Genomic DNA, 26488 nt, shown 5'->3' with positions numbered 1-26488 from the left:
TGTATTAAACAAATATCATTTTGCATTTAAAGAATTTTTAAATGCTAATCAGCAGCCATCATCATTGGGGTATCAACGGCTTATTGTGAGGCCTCATTCTCTACAGTAAAGAGAGTTCTATCAAGCACTAGAGAATTGTTGAAAGATCAGCGTAAACAAAATTTAGTATTCATTGCTTATGAAAAAAGAATTATACAGAATTTATATTTTAATTCATATAAAATAAATCGTCGTGTTATATTAGAGTATTATTTTGTATATTCATATTATAGTATTATTTTGTATTCATATTACATTTACAAATTTTTAATAAAAATAGCAAAAATTATATGAATGCCTAATTATTTGTTTGGTAAAGCAGGAATTAATTAAAACCCTGATTATTTTAGAAAGCCTAACTCAAAAGGAAGTGGAGCCCATTATGATACCGACTGCCTCAACACTAACGACCACATAACTTTTGTTTGACATGACATTAATGATTGAAACAGAACCGCTGACGATAAGAAAGTATTGAAAATTTGTAGGCGTTTTATGTACCCTTGTTGAATTTTGGGAGATGAGGTAAATTTTGCTTAATGTTTTTCAGCCTTAATTCAAATCAAATCAAAAGAATTAATAAATTGATCATAGAATCAATACAATTTTTAACATCCTAGATACTTATTTAGTGGATCATTAATAATAACTCATAAATTATAATGGCTATATAACGTAATTTATATTAACGCATTAAGATAAAAGACCCGATGCTTCGACTGAATCATGAGTGGAAACCTCTGAGTTATGAGTCCTATTAGAAAAATATCAAAATTCTCATAAATGATGCGAGATGTTTCTAAATGAGCATTTCACCTAGATAATGGTCATCAGGATGGGCAAATCTAGAGGAAGTAAGGGCACTGAAAATGAACACATACAAAATTCTCTATCTTGTATTTAAGACACAAGTATTTGCTATAATGTAGTGACCAACCCTGATTTGCATTATTAAATAAAGTTTACCAGTAAAATTATAGAAATTCAGTAATAAAAACCAGTTAGAGAAACATCACCAGCTATAATTTAATGTCTATTTATATGATTCCTTTTTGGTTATATCAATATTGATAACAAGGTCATTCAACTTTTATTTTGAAAGATTAAAGAAAAAAGAATTTTTTATATTTATAAATCTCATACTGGTTGCATCTTGACAATAAGAGACTGAGCTGGTAGATGATTGAGCCTTTTCTTTATCTTCAATATTTGTATCAAAATCAAAATGTAATAATGCATCAATAACCATCATCTCCTATTGATATTATAAGAAGATATATTAATGAAAATCTGGGTTTAGTTTTAAACTATTTACCATCTTCCTTCTCCTAGTAGTGAGGATCATGATATAGATTATTAATTTTATTCATATCTAGAAATATAAGTGAATAGATTTATTTTAATATGCTATATTAAATGATAATAATAATAATAAATGCCTCTATCTCTTATCTTATATGAAATAATAATATATAGGTATTGCTAACCCTATAGAGATGAGATTTTGCTCACAAATCATTTAGGAAATTAAGCATAAGTAAAAAAAGTTGTCAATATAAATAGATCAAAACTAACTTAAAAGCTTTATTTAAAAAAAATTGAGTATTTTAGAAAACACAACTCAAGGAAGTGGATCATAATGAACCCATCATGGTACAGACAGCCGCAACACTCACGACCGCTGTTTTGTCTGACGTGATGCCGATGGTTGAAATAGAACCGCTGGAAGAGCGCTTGAATAAGAAAACCCACAGAAGTATCAAAATTAAAGGGCAAAAAGGTGTTGTGCTATATTGCAGATTAATTTATTTTTTCAAATATAAATTGGTTGCATAAAATTAATTGTTTATATTATTATTTTATTTTTTACTGTTTAGATGAAAATTAAATGTTAATTGATTATTTGTTAAAAAAAAGATAACTTTTACTTTTTACATTTTATAAAATTAATAACAATTATAAATCATTGTTTGATCTATATTGTGTATTTGTTATTGGATATCATAAATAATTTGTTTAGTTTCTTGTTAATTTACTGTATTATTTATATATTTAGAATTTAGATATTCAAATATTAATTTAATTTCAAATATTAAATCAAAATATTAGCTTGAAATTATAAAAATATATCAAAATATAATGACCGCATTGTATTAAAATTTTATGAAAAATCAGTAAATAGATATGTTTGATTGTTAATAATAAATTAAAGTTACCAAAAATAATTCAGTGTTAATTGTAATAGAATAGTGAATATATAAAAATAAGTGCAAAAAGATTTTTTGGTCAGACCAGAAAAATTTGTGCTAAACATTTTTATCGACTCAAGTTTTGAAAATGTTTGTAAAACTGATAATTAAGAAAATTTTTATAGTTTTTCTTACAAAAAATTGTTACATGCTGGGATGGACAACTTGTATAAAATATATTTTCAGGATAGGATCGAGTAAAAATAATTACAAACCAGGCCAAAAAACTATGGAAACTATCCACGAGACGATTTTGATCATGTTGACTTATATTCTATATCTCCTTCATCATACATATAATAACATTTATAGATCATTGAAATTTTTTAATAGAAAATCGAAAATAAACTTAATCCCAAGATTTCTTCATTTAAATAAAACAATGTATACGATCACGTCTGCACCTCACACTATTATTATGTATAGTAATCAAGTTATTGGCGGAAGTTATAAAGATATTTATAAGATGATGTTGTGACTTACTGTTCAACTTTGAGTCCAAATTGGATTTTTTTGCTCTTCATGTCGCGTACAATTTTTTTATGTTTGGGTTGTTGTTTTTCAAGAGTTTGACGTTTGAGAGGGCGACCGGCTTTTTTAAATTTCTTATAAAGACCCACTTCCCCACTTGGCTCTAGTTCATCAAACTCGTCCTCTTCGTTGTCATCGTATTTGCCATCTATTTGAACGATGTGGGTCGTTTTACTGTTGCCATCGCTGATAGAGACCGTAGATGGCGCTATAGTTTTTTTTGTGTTCGTAGTACTACCTATCGTTATTTATGTATGTTATTATTTATTATAATATATTAGGGTAGTGTTTTTAAATAAATAATTTTGTTGAAAAAAAAATCATCTATTTATTACGGGCATCGCTTAAACAATCTCCTACAAACAAAAACGTGCGTTGATAATTAGTATTGTATTCTATTCATGTGCTTTAATATTTATTATTTATGCAACATCGCGAGATTTTGAAAAATGTTTTCCCATAAAAATAGAAGCCTCATATAATAAACATATACTTTGATTTTTAAATAAGGCTGACGAATTTCCGATAACGTTGTGAAAATGTTGATATAATTGAGAAGGAATGGCGAAAGCTGCTGCCGCTGCAGATGAACTCTGTATTTTAAGGTTATGTTAACATTCGTATATTATAAAAAAAAAATTATTTATATTTATTTATCTATTTATGCACCAAATAAAATGATACTTTTATTGAATCAATAAAATGTTTAATTTTAACTTTTATTTTATAGAGCTAGACAAATATAGAGCTGATACTAAATAAATTATATTAAATTAATTTTTTCTTTCTTATTAATTCTTTAGCTTTCAATTAATATATATATACATATAATTTCACAAGGTAACTCAGAAATAATTATTTAAGCGTTAACTTATAACCACAACTAGTATATATATATATATATATATATCAATTAAAACAAAGGGTTTAAGTTATTATATAAAATTTTTCGCCCAGCTCGTAATGCATATCTTCACCTTATACGTCGCACTTCTCTTTTCTTAACTTTGTCAAGGTGCCTTTTTCATTTCATCGTTCTCCCAAAAGCCAATCCCCAAACTAAGTAGTCCATTGGCGTAAAAACTGGAGATTGCTTTCTAAATGTGTCTATACATTGGCATAGTATTTTAATAATGCTAGAAAGTGTGAATGGGCTAATTAAGGTCCAACCATTATCATGTTAATTAAATAGAATGAAGAAACATTATTTAATGATTGGAATTTCGAGGAAGATATCCTCAAATTCCTATGCATTTAATTATATAGTATATTTTTTTTATCATATCTAAAAGAATCCATAAATATTGCTACTATTTCGCAGTTAAATAACAGACCACTTGATTTCCTTAATAATGATATCGTTATATCTTTTCTCAAACAAAATATGCGCAATAAATTGGATCATAGATTTTCAATAACGATATGGTTAAGGTGTTAGCCATGCTGATAGACGCTAGTTTCAAAAGTTATTCACTCCTGTTCAATTTTATGTCATCCATCCCTATGAAATAAATATATAATGCAAGTGAAATGTATATTCTGAAGAAAATTATATATAAAAGTTAGTGGATGCATCCAGCTAATACTCACCTGAAAAATGATATCCTGAAAGAGTTATAATATGAATGTTTTATTTTCTTATCTATCTTCACCGATGGATTATGTTTTTTTTTGAAAGTAGAGAAGTGAGAACCTCCTCAATTTTTATATCATAATGCTACTAGTTCATTACTTCATAAAGATATGGAATAAATAGTAGAATGCGAGTGAAATAATTATTCTGAAGCAATTATACAATTTAGTGGGTAAGCATTCAACCAATACTCAGATGAAATAATATCCTGAGTTAGAAGATTTATTCTACTCTATCTCCACTGGTAGATAATATTCTAGACTTTTGGAAGAAAAATGAGAACTTATTAGACTTCCAGTCATAGCCAATAAAATATTTTATGTCCCGGCTACAAGCTCTAGCGTCAAGAAGATGTTCACTTTGCCCTCAAATAAACAAAATAATAATTTTACATCATAATAAGAATTTTATTTTATTTGGTAAAAGTAATTTCACAAAAAAATAATATAAATAGTGGCGTCTTAATTAACGCGCTGCCATCGCTGATAGTTTTAAAGCAAAATGCCGCAACCTCCAATTTTTTGATCGGCGCAAATGAATAATGATAATAAAAAGATAAGTGGAAATTGGCACCGTATCTGGGGTGTAAGACACACCTAGAATGGGAAATTCAAACATGGTATGCAAATAGTAAATGGCTTGATTTTTATAACTAGTTTATATACGAAGGTAGTCTTGAAAGATAAAAGATATTAGCTATATATGATATAATAGAGACATTATGTATATTAAGGCCTTTCAGGGCAAGCAATTTAAAGGGGTTTTCATGAAGAGAATACAAGATATCATCGTTGTATCCACATGGGAATGATTAATCTGTGGTAACTATCATGAAGAGCTTAATGAAAAGATAAAATACGCAGAAGGAAAGATATGAATATATCGACTAGTGTTAGAGCATTCCTCCTAAATTTTAGTATGCAAAATATTTAAATAACCAATTTTTGATTTAGTGTATTTAATTAATCTAAAAAATCATCAGTTTTTATATATTGGGAACAAAAAAATTTTAATATCCAAAATTATATAAACTTGCTCTTATAGTACTTATGACTCCCGCAACATAATTTTCTATTAAAAGGGCTTTTTCGGGGCTAAAATTTGTGTTATAGGGGCTCATTATATATTTTAATAAATTTTGATCAGTATTTAGCAAATTAGGCTGGTATTTAAAAAATTGCTATAAGTTGATTTGGTAGTATCTATCATTAACCGAATTCTTAAAAATGAAATATTCATTTTTCAAAAGTATAATTTTTAACTAATTTTATTTAAAATTAAAACTCAAAACTCTGGATAACATTATTCAATGAGTGCTTTGTGCCTTCCATTATAAATATTCCACAATCTAATAAATATTTGTATTTTATACAATTATATATCTTTGTTCTTTAAAAAAATTGAAATTGGGCCAAGCAAACTTGGGATGGGCATTAACTAAATTCCCATTGGGCCTGAAAATGTTGTCATTTGCAAAACTAAGGTGGTAAATGCATAGAAAAATAAAAGTGGCAGACGCATATCATTAATAAATGAATTCTTTGGGCAGAGGTAAAATCCATTATCTGCTGTTTCCGTTGTCATCCTGACTAAAGGTCTGCAATGGGTTTGATGCACCTCCCTGCTCATTTATTTAAAAATTTTGTTTAATTTGCTTGTCAACTGTTTAAAAATTATTATATTGGTTGATTTGGCTCTTTATGTATTATTTTAATGTTTTTTACTTAAACTTATAAATTATGAAATAAAAAAATAATATCTAATATTTTGCCTGAAATATATATCAAATTCACTTACCCATTGTTTTAAAAATATTTTTTAACCCTCCCACTCACCAACCAATATCTTTCAGTCTATCCACAGAATAGGCGTAAGTTAGGCAAAACCTTCATCTAGCAAGAATAAATTTTTTAGGTTTTAAATTGCAAATGAATGTATAAAAATTCATTTAGGAATATTTTTTTATTGAGCACATAAATATAATTTTTACAGAAGTTAATATATTGAAAATTCATATGCGATTATATATTTATACTGAAGGTAATAAATATATCAGAGACCTGTATGTACCATTTGCACAGCCAGCTCTGGGTTTTTTTTGTAAATTTTTGGCTTTGCCCGGTCTGGATTTTTTAAAAATATATTACATTTATTTTCAATTTTTATAGATAATAATGGCTTTAAAATTGACATCATGGAAAGAGATTTTGGATTTGGACTTATTAAGAATGAGTCGGTTAAAATTGGCTTCAAGAAATTGAAAACCAATTATTAGGGCATCACAGATTGTTCCATTATCAAGATACCAAATATTTATATGCAAATCAAATTTAATTTAAGATAATAGATGAGATAATGAATATCACGATAAAATAAACGAGGACGTGTGCCCCCTGCTGGACCCTTTCGTCAGAATCTATGACATGTGGGCTGACGAAAGGAGTTTTAATGTTACAGAATGTATCTGTTTTTTCTAATATTTATCGTTCTTTTTGTATTAGCTCTTCGAATTCCGTTTGATGGAATCGCTTTAATGTTGTATTAAATGAATTTTTTATTATTCCTTCCCGTGAAATTAGAATTCCGCAGATAACGCATTTTGCAAAATTCTTTTTATCTTTATCAAAATATTTCCATAATTCAGAAACCATATTTAAAATAATTCTTTTATTTAAAGTATAAATAATAAAATTGGGTTATTTTTTTAAAAAACTAAAAATGAATAAAACTTTGGGAGTTCCTTTCTATTTTTATAAAAAAAACTTTTAAAATCTATTAAAAAAATAAATAACATTTGCATTGTTTAAAAAAAATTATTTAGAAAATATTATTAATGTAAATAGAAACTAACTGAAACTCGGAAAAATTTATTTATTTTTTTTAAATATTTTAAAAAAAAATTTTTATTAAAAAAATAATAAATATATAATTCAAAGTTTCATTACTCAAAAGTTTTAAAAAATGCATTTCTAGTAAAAGGATCGGGTCGGGTCGGGTTTTTTACAGATATCGGTTTCCGATATTTTTGGAAAACGTTAAATATCGGTACCGATACGATCCGATATTTAATATCGGCACAGCCCTAAATAATATCTTACATTAAATAACCTAATGAATTAGAATAAAATTTGACTTTCATTTTTCCTTCCATTGGAATAAATTAATGATATTTTTGTGTCCCGAAATTCGTTTGGTTGTTAAAAATCTATTTTCGAGACAGGTTTCCATTCTTAAATATTCAACGTTGCTAACAAATATAAAATTAATCCTCCCCGGGATATTAATTCTCGAATAATTATATAAATTCATAGGAGTTAGTTCATAAGGACGTTGCACTTAGTATTTCCCCCGCTAAGAGTTTTGCCATGAGTTGAAAAAGTTGCCATTCTGCTTTGATCCCAAAATCATTATAATGGTTGTAGAGGTATACAAGGTTTTTTTTGTTTTTATACTGGGTAACAGCTCCATAAGAAAAATAAAAATTATTGAAATATAATCAAATCTTTCTTTCAAGAATAGAATTAATTTTATTTGAAATAAATAAAAGGAACAAGTATTGTTTTAGACAATCTGATATAACCACGTAACTTACATGTTTGATGATATCGCTTTCGCGGTAATGAATCATAAATGGATAAAGTGTTGCCTGATTATTTGTCCAAAACAAATTCTTTTTATTTGTTTCGTAAATTACTATACATTTGGTATAATATCGGATTTAAGACATACTAATTATATTTAAAGTGTAATAACTATTGGCCCAGTACTCGTCCCAATCTAGGATTTTGTACAAATATTAAGAAGTATAATGGCTATCTGTAAAAAAATTTGAAAGAAAGAGCAATTTTTATTTTATAGCCATTTCCGGTTTTTGGTAATACTTATTTTCAATAAAATAAATTTTATATCATATTAAAGGGTTATTCTAGAGCTATCTAATAAAATTTAAATTATGTCTTTAGCTTAATTACATTTTGAGATATTTAAAATTAAATATAGTGTATTTTGTAATTTCCGCGTTTCTAAAGATAGCCTTATCTCACGAAGTAAGCTGAGTTGAGAATTAAAATTTTATATTTTAACTAGTTAGTGTATATACTACCATCATAGAAATTTTAAAAAAAATCGAAGTGGGTCAGGTTGAGAATCACTCTTTTTGATTGATTTAATATGGTACAACATATTATATATATAATTATACACTATTCAAATTTATTTTTTAAATTTTAGTCATAATTGTAGAATAGTAGTGCTGTATAAACATTTCTAAAAAAATCAAACGCGTTCGCGTTTAACCTTTATTGACAAAAATCGAACGCGTTCAAGTTCACTTTCAAAAAAAGGAACGCGTTCACGTTCGTTCAAAATTTTAAGATAAATATTTTTTTAAATTTTATTAAATATAAATAAATGTCTTATATGTTTTAACACAATATATTAGCCATGTTAAAAAATTATATAGTTTTATTTTGATAATACAATTATATATACAATATAATATAGCGAACAAAAAGATATTTTTATTTATAAAAAAAATTTTCTTATTAAATTTTAAAAGCAATTGTTTCTCAAAATTTCCATCTGATAAACAGGAAAACTTAGCGGTTAATAAGGCATTAACTATACCAAAAACGCGTTCTACAAGGGCAGATGAGGGTATTGATGTATTATACTTAATAAACAACTCTTTTAACGTGGGAATTTAAAAAACATTTATTGTTTTGTCTTTTGCTTCAAAAAATAGAGATAAGTTATCCTCCTACAATCCATCCTCTACTTCCTCGTCAAAAAAGGATATCTCGAAATTAACAGTTCTTGCATTATCATTTCTAGGGTTTTCAATGCATTTTTCAATAACGCTATAAATTTATAGGATCGTGTGGAAGTTTTATCCACGGCTCTTGAAGCTTGAATACTTGATGTATAATTGCAGAAAGATATTGATCTTCATATATGTGTTCAAATCTTCAAAAAAAATATATAAGTAATTAATTTGATAGTGATAGGTTTAATACCTTTTATTAATCCCATTTAATACTGTGTCCATTGGTTGACCATATTTTAGACCACTATTTTTTTAAATTTTAAAATAACTAACGTTATTGTTGGAGTGAAATGGTCCAAACGCATTTTTTCTTCAAATTTAATGATTTTACTTAGTTATATTATATAAAATAATTAATATTACAATCAAATATCATTTGAAATTGGAACTTGAAGATTTGAAACTAATATAATACTTTTTGGGCACATTTTATGTTTAGTAAGTATTAAATTAGTTCCTTCAATATAGGATCTTACTGTAAAATATAAATCATATTTGGGCCATGGTAATGTTAGCAGAGTTGTACATGAAAATTTAAATATAATATCATAATTTTTATAATTTATTATTTAATTTTGAAATTTAAATATATTTTCAATTTTTAATTTATATTTTCAATCTGTGTTAATAATCTAAAATGGCATCGCCCATGGATATCCAAATCCTTGAAAGTGATTCAGACATGGAAGATTCAATGGAAGAAAATGTACTTAATAGCTCTAATAACGATTTCCCATTCCCTAGATTTGAAAAATTTTTTAAAATATATATTAAAACAAAATCTGGATTCAAATTCCTGTGCTTAAAATGTAAAAAAAATATATCATCAAATCAAACGAGTAGCTATAACCTGAAGAAACACCTAAAGGTAAATTGTTATTTTTACATTATAATATTATTTATTTTATTAGACTGTTCACGCCAATTGCTATAAGGGACTGTTCACGCCAATTGCTATAAGGAAATAGAGAAACATATAAAAAAATTTTGGTATAGGAGAATCTTCATTCAAAAAGATAAATACTATCCAAACCAAATTAACTGATAATAAACATGCCAATATTTCACAAAAATTGGTTGATAAAGTAATTGTTGATTTTATTATTGACACAGTTCAGCCATTGTCCTTGGTTGATAATCCATCATTTACTATGATGATTAAAACTTTATCCCCTGGCACAACAGTTTTATGTCGCCAGACACTTATGAATAAAATAGCCGACAACTTCAAAGTGATGAAAGATGCTCTAATAGTAGAGTTATCAGATATATCTTATGTATGTACCACGGCAGATAGTTGGACACATAACAGAAGGTAAAAACTTATTTATATTTATAAATTGATCTGATTAAATATTTTTAGAGCTTATTTGGGAATCGCAGGCCATTGGTTAGACCCTAGGACTTTAAAAAGATCTGTAGCCTTAGCCCTTAAAAGGATTATAGGATGCCAGACATATGACGTACTTGCAAATAAAATTATTGACATCCACAAGTCTTTTAGGATTCATAATAAAGTTTGCAAGATGGTTACTGATAATGGGTCTAACTACCTGAAGGCATTTAGGTTATAATTTTAAGTTATGATTTTTTGGGCAGTAAATTAATCAGAATGGAATGGTTATTATTTAATCTATAAAATAAGTATTTTAATATTTCACATTATTTATAGAATTTTTATTAACTAAATACACACATATTTTAGTAATATTATGATTATCATAATTTATATCAAATTATAAATAAAATTAGTGAAATTAACTAATAAAATATAAAACAGAGGTGGATTATTTCATTAATTTTTATTGTACAGTGTCATTGAGCTAATCTAACATTTAATAAGATATGGTTATTGAATATTTCATGGATGATTAGATTTTTACTATATTTATTTCTTATTGATTAATTGCCATCAATTTATATACAGTACAGGGAATTCATTCAATGTATTCATTTGATAAAATATTTTTGCTTAGTTACATTATAATTCCTGAGGTTCAAAATTTAGAATACTAAGAAATGATTTTTCCACTCCATTTTTGATAAATATTACTAGACATTTCTATTAAAACTGGATGAATAATTTAATTTGTCCTATTTAATATGAATATAGAATATTTGATGAGGATAATGCTGAAGATGAGATACAGAATGATAGTCAACATGTATTGGAAGAGAATGAAATAGGTGTTGATGCCAATGATATTAATGAGATCTTAGAAGAAGGCTTAAATTATTTTATAATACATGTTAATCTAATCAATATTCTATAGGATCTTCAACTAACTCCACAATGTTACCCAGCCATCAGAGATGCTCCTGTCATAATTTAAATTTGATAGCAACAGTAGATGCTGAAGGAGCTTTAAATGATGAAGATTTTAAAAGGGTGTCAAGATCGACATTTAATAAATGTCAAACTTTATGGAATAAGCAGAACAAATCTCCTAAAAGTTCTGACATGTTTAAAAAAAAATTAGGGAGGTATTTATTAATCCCTAATCGTACAAGATGGAATTCTGTATTTTTTTCTGGAGGAATGAAGATTAGAGATTAATTGTCTCTGTGATCTTGTTGAAATTGAATATATTAACGATGAAGAGCATACTTTTATAAAAGAGTATAGAGAAGTAATTCTAATTAATAATGATTCATTTCCATATCATTTTAATTTTTTAAATATGTTGCTGTTTCCCTTGAAATTTTGGAAGGTGGGGATATGGAGATGGGGTATTATGTTCCCACTTTAAGTATCCTAAATACCAAATTAAAGAGATTGAATAATCTAATCTTATGCCAGCCCCTAGTAGACTCTCTATTAAAAGGCATTGAGAGAAGGTAAATAAAATTTATATTGTTTTGATTTTGACTGAAGATTTATTCTAACTTAATGTTTAAAGCTAAAAAATTTATAAAAATTTTATGATTAAGATATATTTAAAATACTCTATTTTTGTAAATTTTAGATTCCCAAACTTATACAATGATGACAATGTCTTAGCGGCAATGGTTCATCCAAAGTTTAAACTAAACTGGCCATATATAAATTCCGATGACGCCAAACATCAACGCGATAGGCTAATGGCGAAGCTAAATAATCTTACTCCAACAAACATAGATTGCCGAGTATCTACCACGAAGACATCCTCAAATAATTTTTTTGAAATTAAAGATGATTTAATAGAAAATCCAATTGATCTTTTTTTTCAATCAAAAAATATTGAAATAAATATTTTTGATAATTTTTCATATATTAAAAATTTATATATAAAATTAAATACCCCCTTGCCCTCAAGTGCTAGTGTCGAGAGATTATTTAGTAAAGCAAAGCTTATACTTTCTGATCGTCGCTCTAGACTTGGGGATGATATTATTATTAAAATGCAACAAATTAAAATAAATATTTATTTATATTGCTTATTTTTTTATAATCTAAACTAACTATATTTTTATATTTATAAATGTTGATTTTTATATATTATTTATTATACATTTACATTATAAGCAAAAAAAAAATAAAAAAAATTTGTTTCATTTGTTTCTAAATTTTTTTTTATATAAAGTAGCTTAAAAGTAACTAACGATAGCGCGCTACTTTTTTTGACAAATAGCTATAGCGGTAGCGCGCTACTTTTAAAAATAGCGTTTAACAACTCTGAATGTTAGTTCATCTGATTTTGAATTTTCAGAATCAGATGGTGAAATAATAATATCCAATATGCTAATCTATTAAATTTAAATATAAGCAATGATATTCAAATTAATAAACTATAATAATGGCGTGTTAAAAAAAACTAAAATGTGAAAAAGGAAAAACAGTTGATTATAAAATATTTCTTAAAAAAATCGGATTGATATTAAATTTTTTAAATAAATAAAAATAAAAAGTGTTTTTAAAATTGAACGAACGTTAAATACGAACGCGTTCGTCATAAAAAAAGGAACGCGTTCATCACGTTCAAATTTCGTCAAATATAAAAGAAACGCCTTTCATCATTTTTTTCAAAAAAACGAACTTCGTTCACGAACGCATTCGTTTACAACACTATAGAATATAAATAAAAATATTAAAATTAAATTAAAGCATAATTATTTTTTGCATAGAAAATAGAGTTGGCAAAATTTGTAATGTTTCTTTTATTTAAATCACTAATATTTCAGAGAAGTTATAGAATTCGATTGAAAAATATAATAATACATTATAATTTTTTTAACTTTAGTATAATATTTCTTTGTAAGTAAAAAATTAATGCTTCAGGAGATCCGGTCAGAAAATTTTTGTACTTTTTGAAAAAAAAATTTTTTTTTAATTTTTAATTATATTTCATTTTTTGTTTTAGCACAACCATTCATAATGAAAAGATTTCTTATCTAATAAAATTATTTTCCCAATTTCAAATATGCCCAAAAATATTAGCCAAAAAAAAATACAAATGCTTAATTAATAATTGCACACGGCATAATATAAGAGATGATAAATGTACAGACCATGAAACGCTTTGAAATAGTAGCTTTTAAAGACATTATTGAACTAATTGCAGGTTCGGAATTGCCCTCAAATTGTAAAAATGAAGAAAAAAAGAGAGAAAAAGCAAAAGGGAATAGTCCAAAATATTCTAATCTATTGTTGTATAATAATATAATTATTCTCATTGAAATTTGAAAAAGAAAAATATGGTTTAAAAAAAATTCAGAAAGAGTTTAATTTTAACAGGTGCGTTTTCAATTATAGATGAAGGTGCAATAGCTTTGTTAGTAAGATATATTGAAAATGATAAAACGACTGGTCTTGATATTAAAAAAAATATAATATGCAAATTTAGTTCCATGAATCTACCCCTCGAATTCTAAGTTGGGCAAAACTATGTCAAACATGAATTGAAGGATCAGAGGAGTAAAGGCTTTGATTAGAGTTGAGATCTCAAAGGTAGCTTTTATTTGGTGCTATTGTTATTGATTAAATCTAATCTGTTCGATTATGTCAATCGATAAAAGAACTAAGAAATGTTTTACGGATCTTAGCTTCAGATATTTCATAAAGTGGATTATCAGAATTGGATATGCTTAAACATGAAAATTTTAAGTTGCTAACAGTTACTATACCTCGAAAATTTGCATTCTAAATGTAACATCCTATACAACCAATAGTAAATATGATAAATTATATTATCGTATAGTGAGTGATGAGTGAAAAAATACCTAGAAAATGGATTACAATAGAACTAATATACAATAAAGCCAAAGATGTGTACTGCTCAATCTGCCTGGCATTTGCAGTATGCAAAAACACTTTGTCATATGCATTCAGTAATTATAATACATGAAAATTCAATAGTACATATTAGTGCTGTCGAGGCCTACCTCGGAACATCAAAAAACCAGTAATTTGATAATTCAATTAGTGTTAAAATATTAAATGAAAAAAATCGACAATTTATAACAATGTCCACATAATGAAACAAATATTTGAGATAATAAAGTTTTAAGGCAAACAAAACTTACCCTACAGAGGATCAAGTGCTACTGAAACACTTAGCCACTTTGAAATGAAAATTAGAATCATAGGAATTTCCTGGAAATGATTCGTATTATATCAAAAAATGATCAAATACTCAGGAATCATTTAGAAGAGGCTATTTTAAAGAGCAAATGTAGAAAAGAAAAGCTTAAACTCTCTGACAAATCAAAATCGAAGGGAAGAGGTTTTCTCATAACCTTGTTGTCGAAAACAACTGTTAACAAAGTTATTGATGTTGTTCTTGATCAAATCGGAATTAATATAAAAGGAGATTGGTAACAAACGGTTTAGTTTGCAAATGGATAGTACACAAGACATTAGCGTTTATGATCAAGCAACTATGTGCCTACGATACATATATAATGACGAAATAAAAGAAAGGCTTTTTGCACTTACAAAAGTTACTCTCTTCTGGAAAAGGATTTTTTGATATCTTGAGTGAATGCTTTTTAAAACATGGAATTCAAATGAGAAATATAATTGGAGAATCATTTGATGGTGCTGCAAATATGTGGGGTGAATTTGTTGGGTTGCAAGCTCTTATTAGACAAAAGACTCCAAGTAGTTTGTATGTTTGGTGTTATAGTCACATATTAAATCGCAACCTCTTATTAGACAAGAGACTCCAAGTAGTTTGTATGATTGGTGTTATAGCCACATATTAAATCTTAGAATATGTGATTCATGCGATAATATTGAAGGAAAAAATTTATTTGGACAATTAAACAGACGCAACTTTCTTTGGTGAATCATATAAAAGGATGAATGCTTGGGTGAAACATAATAACTCATCTGGTTAAAATAAGTTGAGAAGGCTGCCAAAAAATAGATAAGACAAGGTGGTGGGCACGTGAAAAAGCTCTTAGATGGATATATGGCAAAGAGAGCTTGCTCCCAAGATAAGTGTACTTCAATTTATTATAGATAATAAATCATTTGAGGAAAAAAACCTCATCAGAAGCGCAGTCTTTAATCGATAATTTATGTAAATTTAAGACTCTAAGTACTGCTATAATATATTTGGAAATTTTGGAAATAATGGGGCCATTGTCAATATCTTCAAACTAAGAATTTAGATATTTTGTCAGCATGGAAAATGATAGAAGATGCTAAGTCTTCTGTGTCATCGATAACTATTACATCGATAAAATAAAGCAATAAAAATGGCTTCTAATTTAAATGAAACACTTTCATTAGAGAGTATCTGGGTACAGACTGTTCTGCCAAAAAATCAAATAGGAAGAGCGAAGAGAATATATAGTGACGAAGGCCAAGATGACGTCATCAAGAATCGATTGACCTTTACAGGGAAGAAGTATTTCGTCCTATAATTGATCGAATTATAAACAGCTTGTCGGAATGGTTTTCTGAGAATAAAGAGCTTATTTTGAATGTGCAATTTTTGCATCCAAGGCATTTTGATGAAATAAATATTAAAGGTATTTCTGAAAAAACTGGCACAATTGGGAAATATATCGAGTGTTAAATTACGTAAAGAATTGTGTTCATTTGCCAGTGTATTCAAAGATTTAGTGGCAGAATTAAATGAAACGGACTATGATATCGTATGTACAAGTGAGGAGTCATATGAAGTGGAATATTACATAATGAAACTCAAAGTGTGATAATAGATGTAACAAGTGTTTAATATGCGTGTATGAAATTCTTAAAAGATACAATATATATGCAAGTGCATACACTAATTTATTTTGGGCATATGAATGCATTTTAACTTTATTATTACCCAGGTTAATTGCGAGAGAACATTTAGTAAATTAAAAATTAGAAAAAATAGGCTGAGAACTAATATAGGACAAGAAAAATTAGAAGCGTTTTTCATGTCAGTTGAACGGGAACTATTAGTGCAGATTGAACTAGAAGATATTCGTGTTTATTTGCGCAAAGGTTCAAAATTAATGAGATATATTAATGTAAAAATTATATATTAATTCTTTTATTTAAATCTTATTTATATCTATCTACAATATGATCGGTGTCATTTTATAAGTGCAGCAATTTTATTCTCTGTGCAATATTGTATAATTGCAATAATTTTATACATAGAGTATGTATTATTTTATATTTAACATGCGATGTATCATCTGATTTTATAGTGCAATATCGTTATAAATCTAATATAAAATATATATGTGCAATGAATATGATTTTAGATGTGCAATTTTTTAAAATAAAATATGATTATCGTGTCATTATTCTTTTTTTTTAGAAAAAATAAATCGTTTGAACCTATTTTCAAAAATAAGAAGTAAAATAAAATTCATATAATTCGAAGCCATTTAAGAGAACCCGGCCGAAGGCCAGGCAAAAGCGTGCCGAAAACCCGCCAAATAGGGAGTATGGGGGCTATGAGGCCTCTATAAAAAAATGCCCACGAAGCCGTATCGTAGCTAGTCCACCCCTGACGAGACTCATGTGCATTTCATTGGCGTTAAAAGATATGCAGTGCTTAAAGCATGTCAGTGATGTACTGACAAAATCGCAATGATTTTTATGCATCAAGAATACCACTCGGTAATATTATCTTATTTGTTTAGACTTAAAATGTTTATTTTATATTTATAGAAGCTGACTATCATCATATAAAGCTATTGCAAAATTTTTCCCACGTTATAATACTTTGAGGGCAGCATTGAGAAATTTAAAGGATTCTAATCTGTCACTTTTACCATGGCTAGTGCTAGTTGGCTTGTACAAAACGGAAAACCATTTAGAAGGATTAGGGTTTGCAATAAATCAAATTCACTAGGCTAAGGATTGCCTGATTAATTTGAGAAGTGTAATTTAAATTATTGTCGTATTATTTTTAATCCTAATAGATAATAACACTGAATTTGTGAATGTTTTTTCAAAGGCACAATTTTATGAAGGGGAGAAATCTACATTTTAGTTTTGAAAGTATTAGGCTTCGAACATTACAATCCAAAAAGGAGAGGTATACATATTTTCATTATTAAATATAATGTTTTATTTTAGAACCAGAGTATTCTGCACTTGATTTGACATTATGCAGTTTAATGAAGGATTCAATAACGAATCGAGGAAAATTTTAAATTATCATTTTTTACAACAAAGGGAATGGCGGAAAAGATATTCCTTAAGGATGATATTGAGGATATCTGTAAATTACCATTTAAATCCAAATCAAGTTTTTTAAAAAAGTCTAAGTTTCGAAATATTTATTATGGCTAAAACGGTAATACACATGACCTGGAGGTTAAATACAAAGATTTGTTAGATTCTGAGAATTGTAAATTTATTTTAATACATTATTTAGCTTCTTCTGATGATGATGATTCTGAGACTTACGATTTAACTGGGAAAAATATTCGTTTACTTTAAAGATTTTCTGCTCTCCATTAATTTATAATTTTATATAAATATTTATTAACCATTCCTACTAGCTCATATAATACTGCTAAAAGAGTGTCAAAAATAATTAACTGTTTTTTTGGAGTGGTGTGGGGATACTTTTCAGAGGGGAGGGATTCTAGAAAGTGTAGGGATGGCTGGCGCGAATTCGCGGCTAAGTATAAAAAATATGCTATATTTTTGTATTTTTTTTAAACGAATTTTGTATACTTCCCGCGAATTAATGCTAACTGTGAAAGCAGGATAAGTGGGAAAGAAATTCATTCATTTTCTAAAACGAATACTATTATGAATATCTTCAAATAAAACTGTTAAACCAAATTTAAAATATTATATTGACTAATAATAATTGTGGTTTGATTTTAATTTTAACTACTTTTGTTTCCCAATTGGGTGTCCTGATGCATTAGCCAAATTTAAATATTTGTTAATACCCTTAATTTAAAATATTCTTGATTATTAGTTAAAACTCTCCCTTTCCTCCATTTTTCTGATAGAGGCTAGTATATAAATTATATTATGATAAATATGGATTAATTAACCTTTTTTTGAAGATAAATCAATTGTTTATAACAAAATATTTAACAAATCAAATAAGCTATTTATTCATTTTTAAAATGCTTGGTTATTAGACAAAATTTAAAAAAGAGATTAATTATATCTAAATTAGATTAGTTATTAATTTAATTATTATATAAACTAGTGGACATGGCTAATTTTATATCTTCAACCAATCTTTTATCTATCAGTCATACTAATTTTAAGCTACATCTGGCCAGTTTAATAAAATTATGTTTTTAGGTGAAGTAAAAATAATGATGATGACTAGCAGGATCATTTAATTCATAGTAAAAGAATTAACAGCTTCAGTTGAGTATTTTCATCATATGGAGTGTATTCCAAACTTAGGAATCGTTTAGGAAAATTAGTTTTATTTTAAACAATTAAATTCAAATATGTCAATCCCATTTTTATATGATCTAAATAGAATTTATTAAAAATATTGATTATTGGCCAATCCAAATATAAAATTTCCTTATTATATTTGGTTCAAATGGGGGTGATAAAAAAATGAATATAAATATCAGTTCGATTTTGAACCAATATTAGAAAATATTAATTTGGTGAAAGATATGTGAATCAGCACAGCCCTATTATCTTCTCAATTGTAAAAAAAGCTATTTCAATGAGCACTTAGTTATTATTGATTTTTGTAAGGCTGACAACATGGATTTATCAATATTTATGGAATTAATATTCAGTATAAAAATACAAGATTGAATGTTGCAAAATAAAAAAAATGGTTTCAATATCATTAATGTAAATTTATATTTTATGTCTTTTGTTTATTATAGCATACATGTATAGTAATTAATTGTTAATGCATATATTTGAAATATTTGAATAAAGATATAATTTAGTTTTAATGGTATATGAAAAAATTACCCAAAATTTATATTGTAATTCATTTATGTTAAAATTAAAAATCAAGTATTATATGATAGTATTCTTTTGTATATTTATATTTATTTTTACAAATTTTCAAAAAAAATTGGCCCTCACAAATACATAGTCCTACACTCTCCCCAATTGGAAATTTCTGGCTATGGACCTTGTATAATCTGATTCAAGAAAAATATTTTGTCTAGCCAATGTGATCAAAGTATTTTTTTCAAAGATCAGCTTCCAAAATTTTAAATTAAATATCGATCCAAGTCAAATTTAATTCAGAGTTGTTACATAAAAATGTGGTGTCTGTATCTAGATAGATTTTTTTAAAGTATCTGTATCTGGATATTATTTTAGAGGTATGTATTATATTTTGGATACTTTTTAGAAACATTTTGATATACTTTTATTTAATATTTTTTTATATTATAAATAAAAATACTTGAATGCAAAATTTATTTTATTTCATATGAGCATATAATTTAAATATATATATTAAAAAATATTAAGACTACCATAATAAAAAATTATATAAATAAAATACTAAAACATATCTATAAAAAATATATATAAATATTCATATATTATGTCCATGTTTATCAATAAACCAGACATTTTTTGATATTACAATCCATCTCAAGGAATCTGCATTTTTATTTTCAATGTAATTGGTTAATTTTATTTTATTATACTAATTTTAAAAATTTATTTTAGATTAATATTAATAGTAATGAAGAAGAAGAAGAGGAAGATGTAATAATCAATGAAGCATCAACAAATTCAGATGTTGTTTTTCCATGGCCAATTTGTAAAGCATATTTTAAAATAATATCTCAAAATAAAGAAAACAAGTCTCTAGTAAAATGTTTGCCATGTCTACCAAAAAATACAAAAATTTCAGTTAGCATTACCTTAACTTGCAACATTGTAAAATATTTAAGGGTTTATAAATAAATGTTTACAATTGTAATTTTAAATTTTAAGAGAAAATATCAAACACTGTTAATGAAAATAAAAAAGGGAAAGGAGAATAAATCTATAAAAGAAAATATTGGACTAGGCTCATTGTCCACTGATATTTTTGCCAAGAGACCTCAGACTTAAACCCACACTACTTTAGATGATTTAATAACTGCTTTTATTATAGCTGGCATTCAGTCATTTTCAATTGTTGAAAGTCCTTTATTTACAAAAATAATCAAAACATTATTCCCCCCAAAAATATAGAATTTCCTGATATAAAATTATTATTCATAAAATATATCACCACAATCCCTTCAAGCACCCTGGTAGAAAGACTTTAGTGTAGCTAAAAATGCCTCTACAAGACAAGGATGCCTTAATGACCAAAATTTTGAAAATATTTTATTACTGAATAATTATTTATAATCATTTAATAATATATTGACCATTATATTAAAATATAAAAATCATTATTTGGTTATATTTTGATAAATGTGATATCACATCAATAAATTTTCTACCTCATTTCATTTTCATAATAGAATCCTAACTTAGATTTATGCAAACCTTATATAAGAGTATAATAAAATTTGTATCTGTATCTTGATAACTTTTAGATGATGTGTATCTATATCCATATAAAAAGTATCTTTAAACAACTCTGCAGATTTTTATTATACTGTTGAAAAGTCACAATAATATTCTAAAAAAAATCAGAAAAATTAATAAACATTTTATATTTATTTTTTTAATAATTTGCATAAAAAAATTAGGACAGAATAATTAAATTGTTTTTGAGGTCTAAGTAATCAATTTTAAAGTCAAGGTCATATGCCCATAGACCCATATGAAATCAAAGTTAATAAAAAAATGAAAATCAAAATAACCTCTTATATGATTTTGCATCCCCCCCCTTTATGCTAGAAGTTGATTCTATATAAGCAAATTGGGAAGCATGCAGACTTACTAGTACCAGAATTTCATAATATGATTTTTAAAACCTTAGAAAATATGAAAGTCTCCTAAAATTACTTGGCAGGGTTTTAAGATTAAAATCAGGGACAGGCCTAAAAATAAAAACCCTAGGTTATGATGAAATTAATTTTTTTTTATTGATTAGGATCCGATATATTTAAATCATGCTCAATATTTTTGGAAGCAATTCAAAATATGATCAGCCAAATAATTAAAATCAATCTGCAATATATTATATTTTAAAAATGTGATACTCCAAGTGGATAATTTTAAAGGAAAATATATATCTATAATTTAATTATTTTTAATACTTTCTAATGATAACTTTTATTGTTCTTAATAATAAAATTTACAAATATTAGTGAATTTAGTATAATAAATATTAATTAAAAATAATTTTTACTTACAATATCATTATTTATTGGGTGAAAATTTTGATTAATATATGACTGTTGATATAAAGCATTGTTTTGTAATAGAAAAGCAGCAGCAGCAATTTTTGCAGCTAAAATTATAATTGAAATATTTTTATGATATAGAAAAAAAGAAGTAACCATGTTGTTGAGCTTGCTGTTGTTGAATAGCGATTTGTGTAGAGATAACATGTTCAGGCTCAAGTAACATATTGTCCACAGCTTTCGAATGGCTTAGTTTAGTTTCCCATAACTATTTGTTACATAGTTAAAAATCAGATTGTTAGTATACTTGACGCAATTCATGGAGTATCTGTTCATCAATTCCATCATCCAAAAAAATATCTCTACAGCTATGAATCACATCATCCACTATACTTTTATACAATTTTGGCTATTTTAAAATAAAAATATCGAATAAAAATATTAATTTTTACCACTGGATTTTGAATGGACATTAGTATTTATATAATATTTAAAATGATGTCTATAAATTGCGAAATATATTTTAAAATATATGCTATTATTGAAAGGTTAAAAGAATGGATATTTTATTTTAATATAAAATTGATATCCTGACTCTGTATTATATTAATCGAATAGATTTATATTTATATTAAATAACAACAATTCAATTATCTAAAATAACAAATCTATTACATTAATAGGTTAAGGTAAATATAATATTTATTATAAAATAAATTAATCGATTATACAGTACAATTCTCCCCATACAAAATTTGTCATGGTAACGTTCAAAACAACTCTTTTTGCTATGTCTTACTTTTATTATCTTCTACTTTTTCTACGTCTCCGTCATTATTGATATGCGGATCTACATTATACAATATCCCACTTTTAGGTTAAACCACAATCCCTTAATGCTATTCTGCGGTCCTTTCGTTTTCTATCATTGATGATTTTCAAATTGACGAGGCTCGAAGCTTTAAAATATTTTATTTCCAGTATGCACTTTTGATCATTTCTCTCGTATTTGTATTATATAAACCTGTAATTTATGAGATGAACCTATCATGTTATTGATTGTATTGTGTTTATATTTCTTAATTAAATATTTCATTTAAAAAAGAAAGTTGTTATTTTTTTTATGTAATTTTACATGAAAAAATTGTATTAATATTATATTATTTACCATTTGAAATTGACTTGAAATAATTTAGATTTTAAATTAAGTGTATCGCACAGGCGCCTACGCAGCGAGGGGGGGGGGGGATACAAATCTCCCTCAACTCGAAAAATGCAGATGCCGGATATATTTTAAAAAAACATTATTGTTATTAATTTATACTTTATAATATTTCTCCTATCTCTTTCTTTTTAAATATATATTTAATTAAATATATCTATTATTTCGGCGTAGCAATATTTACCTATTATTTTCAAATTTCTAGTCAAATAATAATTATGGACATATTTATATATTGATGATGGTGAAAATCCTAATCATCGTATAAAAAAGCAAAAAAGTACAACTAATTTTATAACATTTTATAATAAGCCTAGAAAAATAAATCTTAAAAAGGTATTAAAGATACCTATGATAAATATTTTATTTAATAATAGATTCATATTCCATCCGAGACCGGAGCTTATTGCAATATATGTGTCCTGTTTGGCCAAAGATATGCTGGAAAAAATATAGTTAAGCTTAACAGTCTTGTTAAGACTCCATTCAATAAGGACAAAGATGCTGGAAAATATATGACAATCATCAATAAAAAAATTATAGCAAAAGCTGTGAACTGGATTTCTTTAAATTAATTCAAGGTGGGAATATGATTCCCACTTATTTCACATATTTACAAAAATTTGATTAAAATTGCAAAGGAAAATAGATGTAAGTTCAAACTAACTATTGAGGTATTCTATATTGTGGATTGCAGACCCCAGCATTACATGGTCATTTGGATTTAGGAAGTTTGAATTTCATTAATAATGATAATGAAGGTAATTTTAGTGGTCTTGTAAAATTTAAAGCATTAGGGGATTCTGCATTAATGGCAGCGTCTACATGACAGGATTTTCACTGGATGCAAACCCCCTTCAAAAACCTTTGCCTACCCCCTAAAAAATCGTCGCCTTCGGCGGCGGTGTCTCTTTATCATTATTTTTACCTATTTATTTATTGATACTCTTTTCAAAGAATTTATAAAGAATAACCTAAATTAATCTATATCTACTACCAACTATCTATATTTTGTGATTATAAATAATTTATTTTTTAGATAATAAATTCAATTAAAACCTCCATTATTTACAATTAGTTATCATGGCATTATGAGCTTGCTAAAATATCTAAACCTTTTAAATTACATTAAAAAGGATAGTTTATTTGGAAAACAATGTGTATGATTGTTTGCAATATATAGATTTGGTCGATGAATTGTATTATAATAATACTATAATAAAAGTATAATTTTTACAGCAATAAATTTTGTCCTATTTCATCTCAAAATTTAATAGATAACCCCCCCCCCCCCAAAAAAAAAATTTTATCCTACCCCCAATAAATAAGCTTACCTCCTACCCTCTCAAAAAAATAGGATGGAAAATGTTCCTACCCCTCCCACTCATGTAGACGCTGATTAATGGAATACCCCAATTGATAAAATAGACAGAATTCTGAAACTCCTTGTCCAACAAGGAGAAAGAAATTGCATAAAGTTTGTCTAACAAGATGGAGTCTTTGCCATCAAGGAGTAGCAGCTTTTATTGTGTTAGAAGAGCCGATTATTAATGCTCTTACTAAAATATCACAATGGCCTTAAAGATATTTCATCAGAAGCAAGTAAAATTTTGGATTCAATACTTTAATTTTTTTTCTCATTAGAATGTATTGATAAATTATTTAATTATACAAATAAAGCAGAGCTATACGAGTTTAATCTTTGTCTCCCTCGATGCAGCAAGGCAAGCTCATCGTCCAACCATTAATATAGAGTCAGTAGAAGAGTATTATAAAATAAATGTCTTTATCCCTCTCTTAGATACATTTATAACCTAAATAAATAAACTGTTTTTAATTATTAACTATGGTTGATATAGTCCCTAAAAATCCTATGTATGCTTTGCATCATTTCAAACATCTTAGATAATTTTCCCAATATATTAAAATTATTATATATATTAGGAACTCTTCCCATTAGTACTGCAACTAATGAGAGAACATTCTCTTCTTTAAGAAGAATAAAAACTTTCCTAAGAAGTACAACTTCTGAAAGTAGATTGAATGGTTTGCCCGTTTTGAATATTCATAGGCAATTGACGCCAAGGATAAGAAAATTGAAAAATTACTCAATCCCAACGAAGATTGGATTTTACATTATAAATATATAAAAGGCTTCTTAATAATATTATTTGTCATTTATTTTTTAATGTGTTGTATATTTTATCATGATTACTTTATAAGTTATTGCATACAAATACAATTATTCCTAAGAAATTTGTGTATTAATTTATATTTCCAACATTCAAATTTTTTATACTTTATATATAAATTTTAAAGGCTCAAAAAATTTAAATTTATATGCTGGTTATATCCACTTGATATTTTATAATTCACATTTATTTTATAGTTTTTCATATGCCGCCGGTTATATCCTATTAATATTTTTAATTCACATTTATTTTATAGTTTTTTATATGCTAGTATATATATTTAATTTTTTATAAATTCACATTAATTTAAAATGAGTATTAGAAATAATTATTAATCCTAATAAATTTATGCCTGTCATTTTTAAATAGCAATAATTTTATCATAAAAAAATTTAAATATTCCCCCCCCCTAGACAGCCAATTCCTGCGTACGCACGGCTTTTTTTTAGTTAAGATTAAGATACCTTTATTAAATTGGTGTCGCAAAAGATTAGTGTTGTAAACGAACGCGTTCAAAATGAACGCGCTCGTGAACGAAGTTCGTTTTTTTGAAAAAAGGTGATGAACGGCGTTCCTTTTTTTTGACGAACTTTGAACGTGAACGCGTTCCTTTTCTTTGATGAACGCGTTCAATTTTACGTTCGTTCAATTTTAAAAACACTTTTTATTTTTATTATTTGAAAAATTAATATTAATCCGCATTTTTTAACAAAAAAGTCTTATATTTTTATTTATTTGAAAAATTAATATTTAATCCAATTTTTTAACAAAAAAGTCTTATATTTTTTAATCAGCTGTTTTTACTTTTTCCTCTTTCATATTGCAATTAACGTACCAGATTAAAGTTTATTAATTGCATGGATATAAATATTTCATCATCGATTCTGAAAATCAAAATTCAATATTAGATGAATTAGAAATACCATGGCCCAAATATCATAAATATTTCACTGTTTTAAAATCAAAAGGTAATTCAATAGTTTTTAGTATAGCTAACGCTGTATTAACTGCCAAGCGTTCATGCCTATCAGATGAAAATTTTGAAAAGCAATTATTATTAAAAATTAATACGAAAAATTTTTTATAAATTTATTTTTTTATTGC

At 26.4% G+C, this 26488-nt stretch overlaps 1 protein-coding gene across 2 annotated transcripts in view; it reads right to left on the bottom strand.

Moving 5' to 3' along the window:
- The window catches only part of LOC135929121 (TFIIA-alpha and beta-like factor), a 47390-nt gene extending 24926 nt beyond the window's left edge, over nucleotides 1–22464 (bottom strand). Inside the window, exons 1-6 of one of the 2 annotated variants that reach the window (XM_065465635.1) lie at nucleotides 22423–22464; nucleotides 22278–22379; nucleotides 22127–22238; nucleotides 21980–22077; nucleotides 3313–3412; nucleotides 2772–3057 (exon numbers count right to left, since the gene is read on the bottom strand). In XM_065465635.1, the coding sequence (XP_065321707.1) occupies nucleotides 2772–3057; nucleotides 3313–3412; nucleotides 21980–22077; nucleotides 22127–22238; nucleotides 22278–22379; nucleotides 22423–22443 (719 nt within the window). In that variant the 5' untranslated portion in view covers nucleotides 22444–22464. The remainder of the gene's footprint in view (nucleotides 1–2771; nucleotides 3058–3312; nucleotides 3413–21979; nucleotides 22078–22126; nucleotides 22239–22277; nucleotides 22380–22422) is intronic. The other variant, XM_065465634.1, reaches the window with a different exon arrangement.
- Between the last annotated feature and the right edge of the window lie 4024 nt (nucleotides 22465–26488).

This window comes from Gordionus sp. m RMFG-2023, chromosome 4, assembly GCF_954871325.1.
Source record: "Gordionus sp. m RMFG-2023 chromosome 4, tfGorSpeb1-WG-v2, whole genome shotgun sequence".
NCBI lineage: Eukaryota > Metazoa > Nematomorpha > Gordioida > Chordodea > Parachordodidae > Gordionus > Gordionus sp. m RMFG-2023.
Note: the sequence above shows the minus strand (reverse complement) of the source record. Positions and strands in the feature narration are given on the sequence as shown.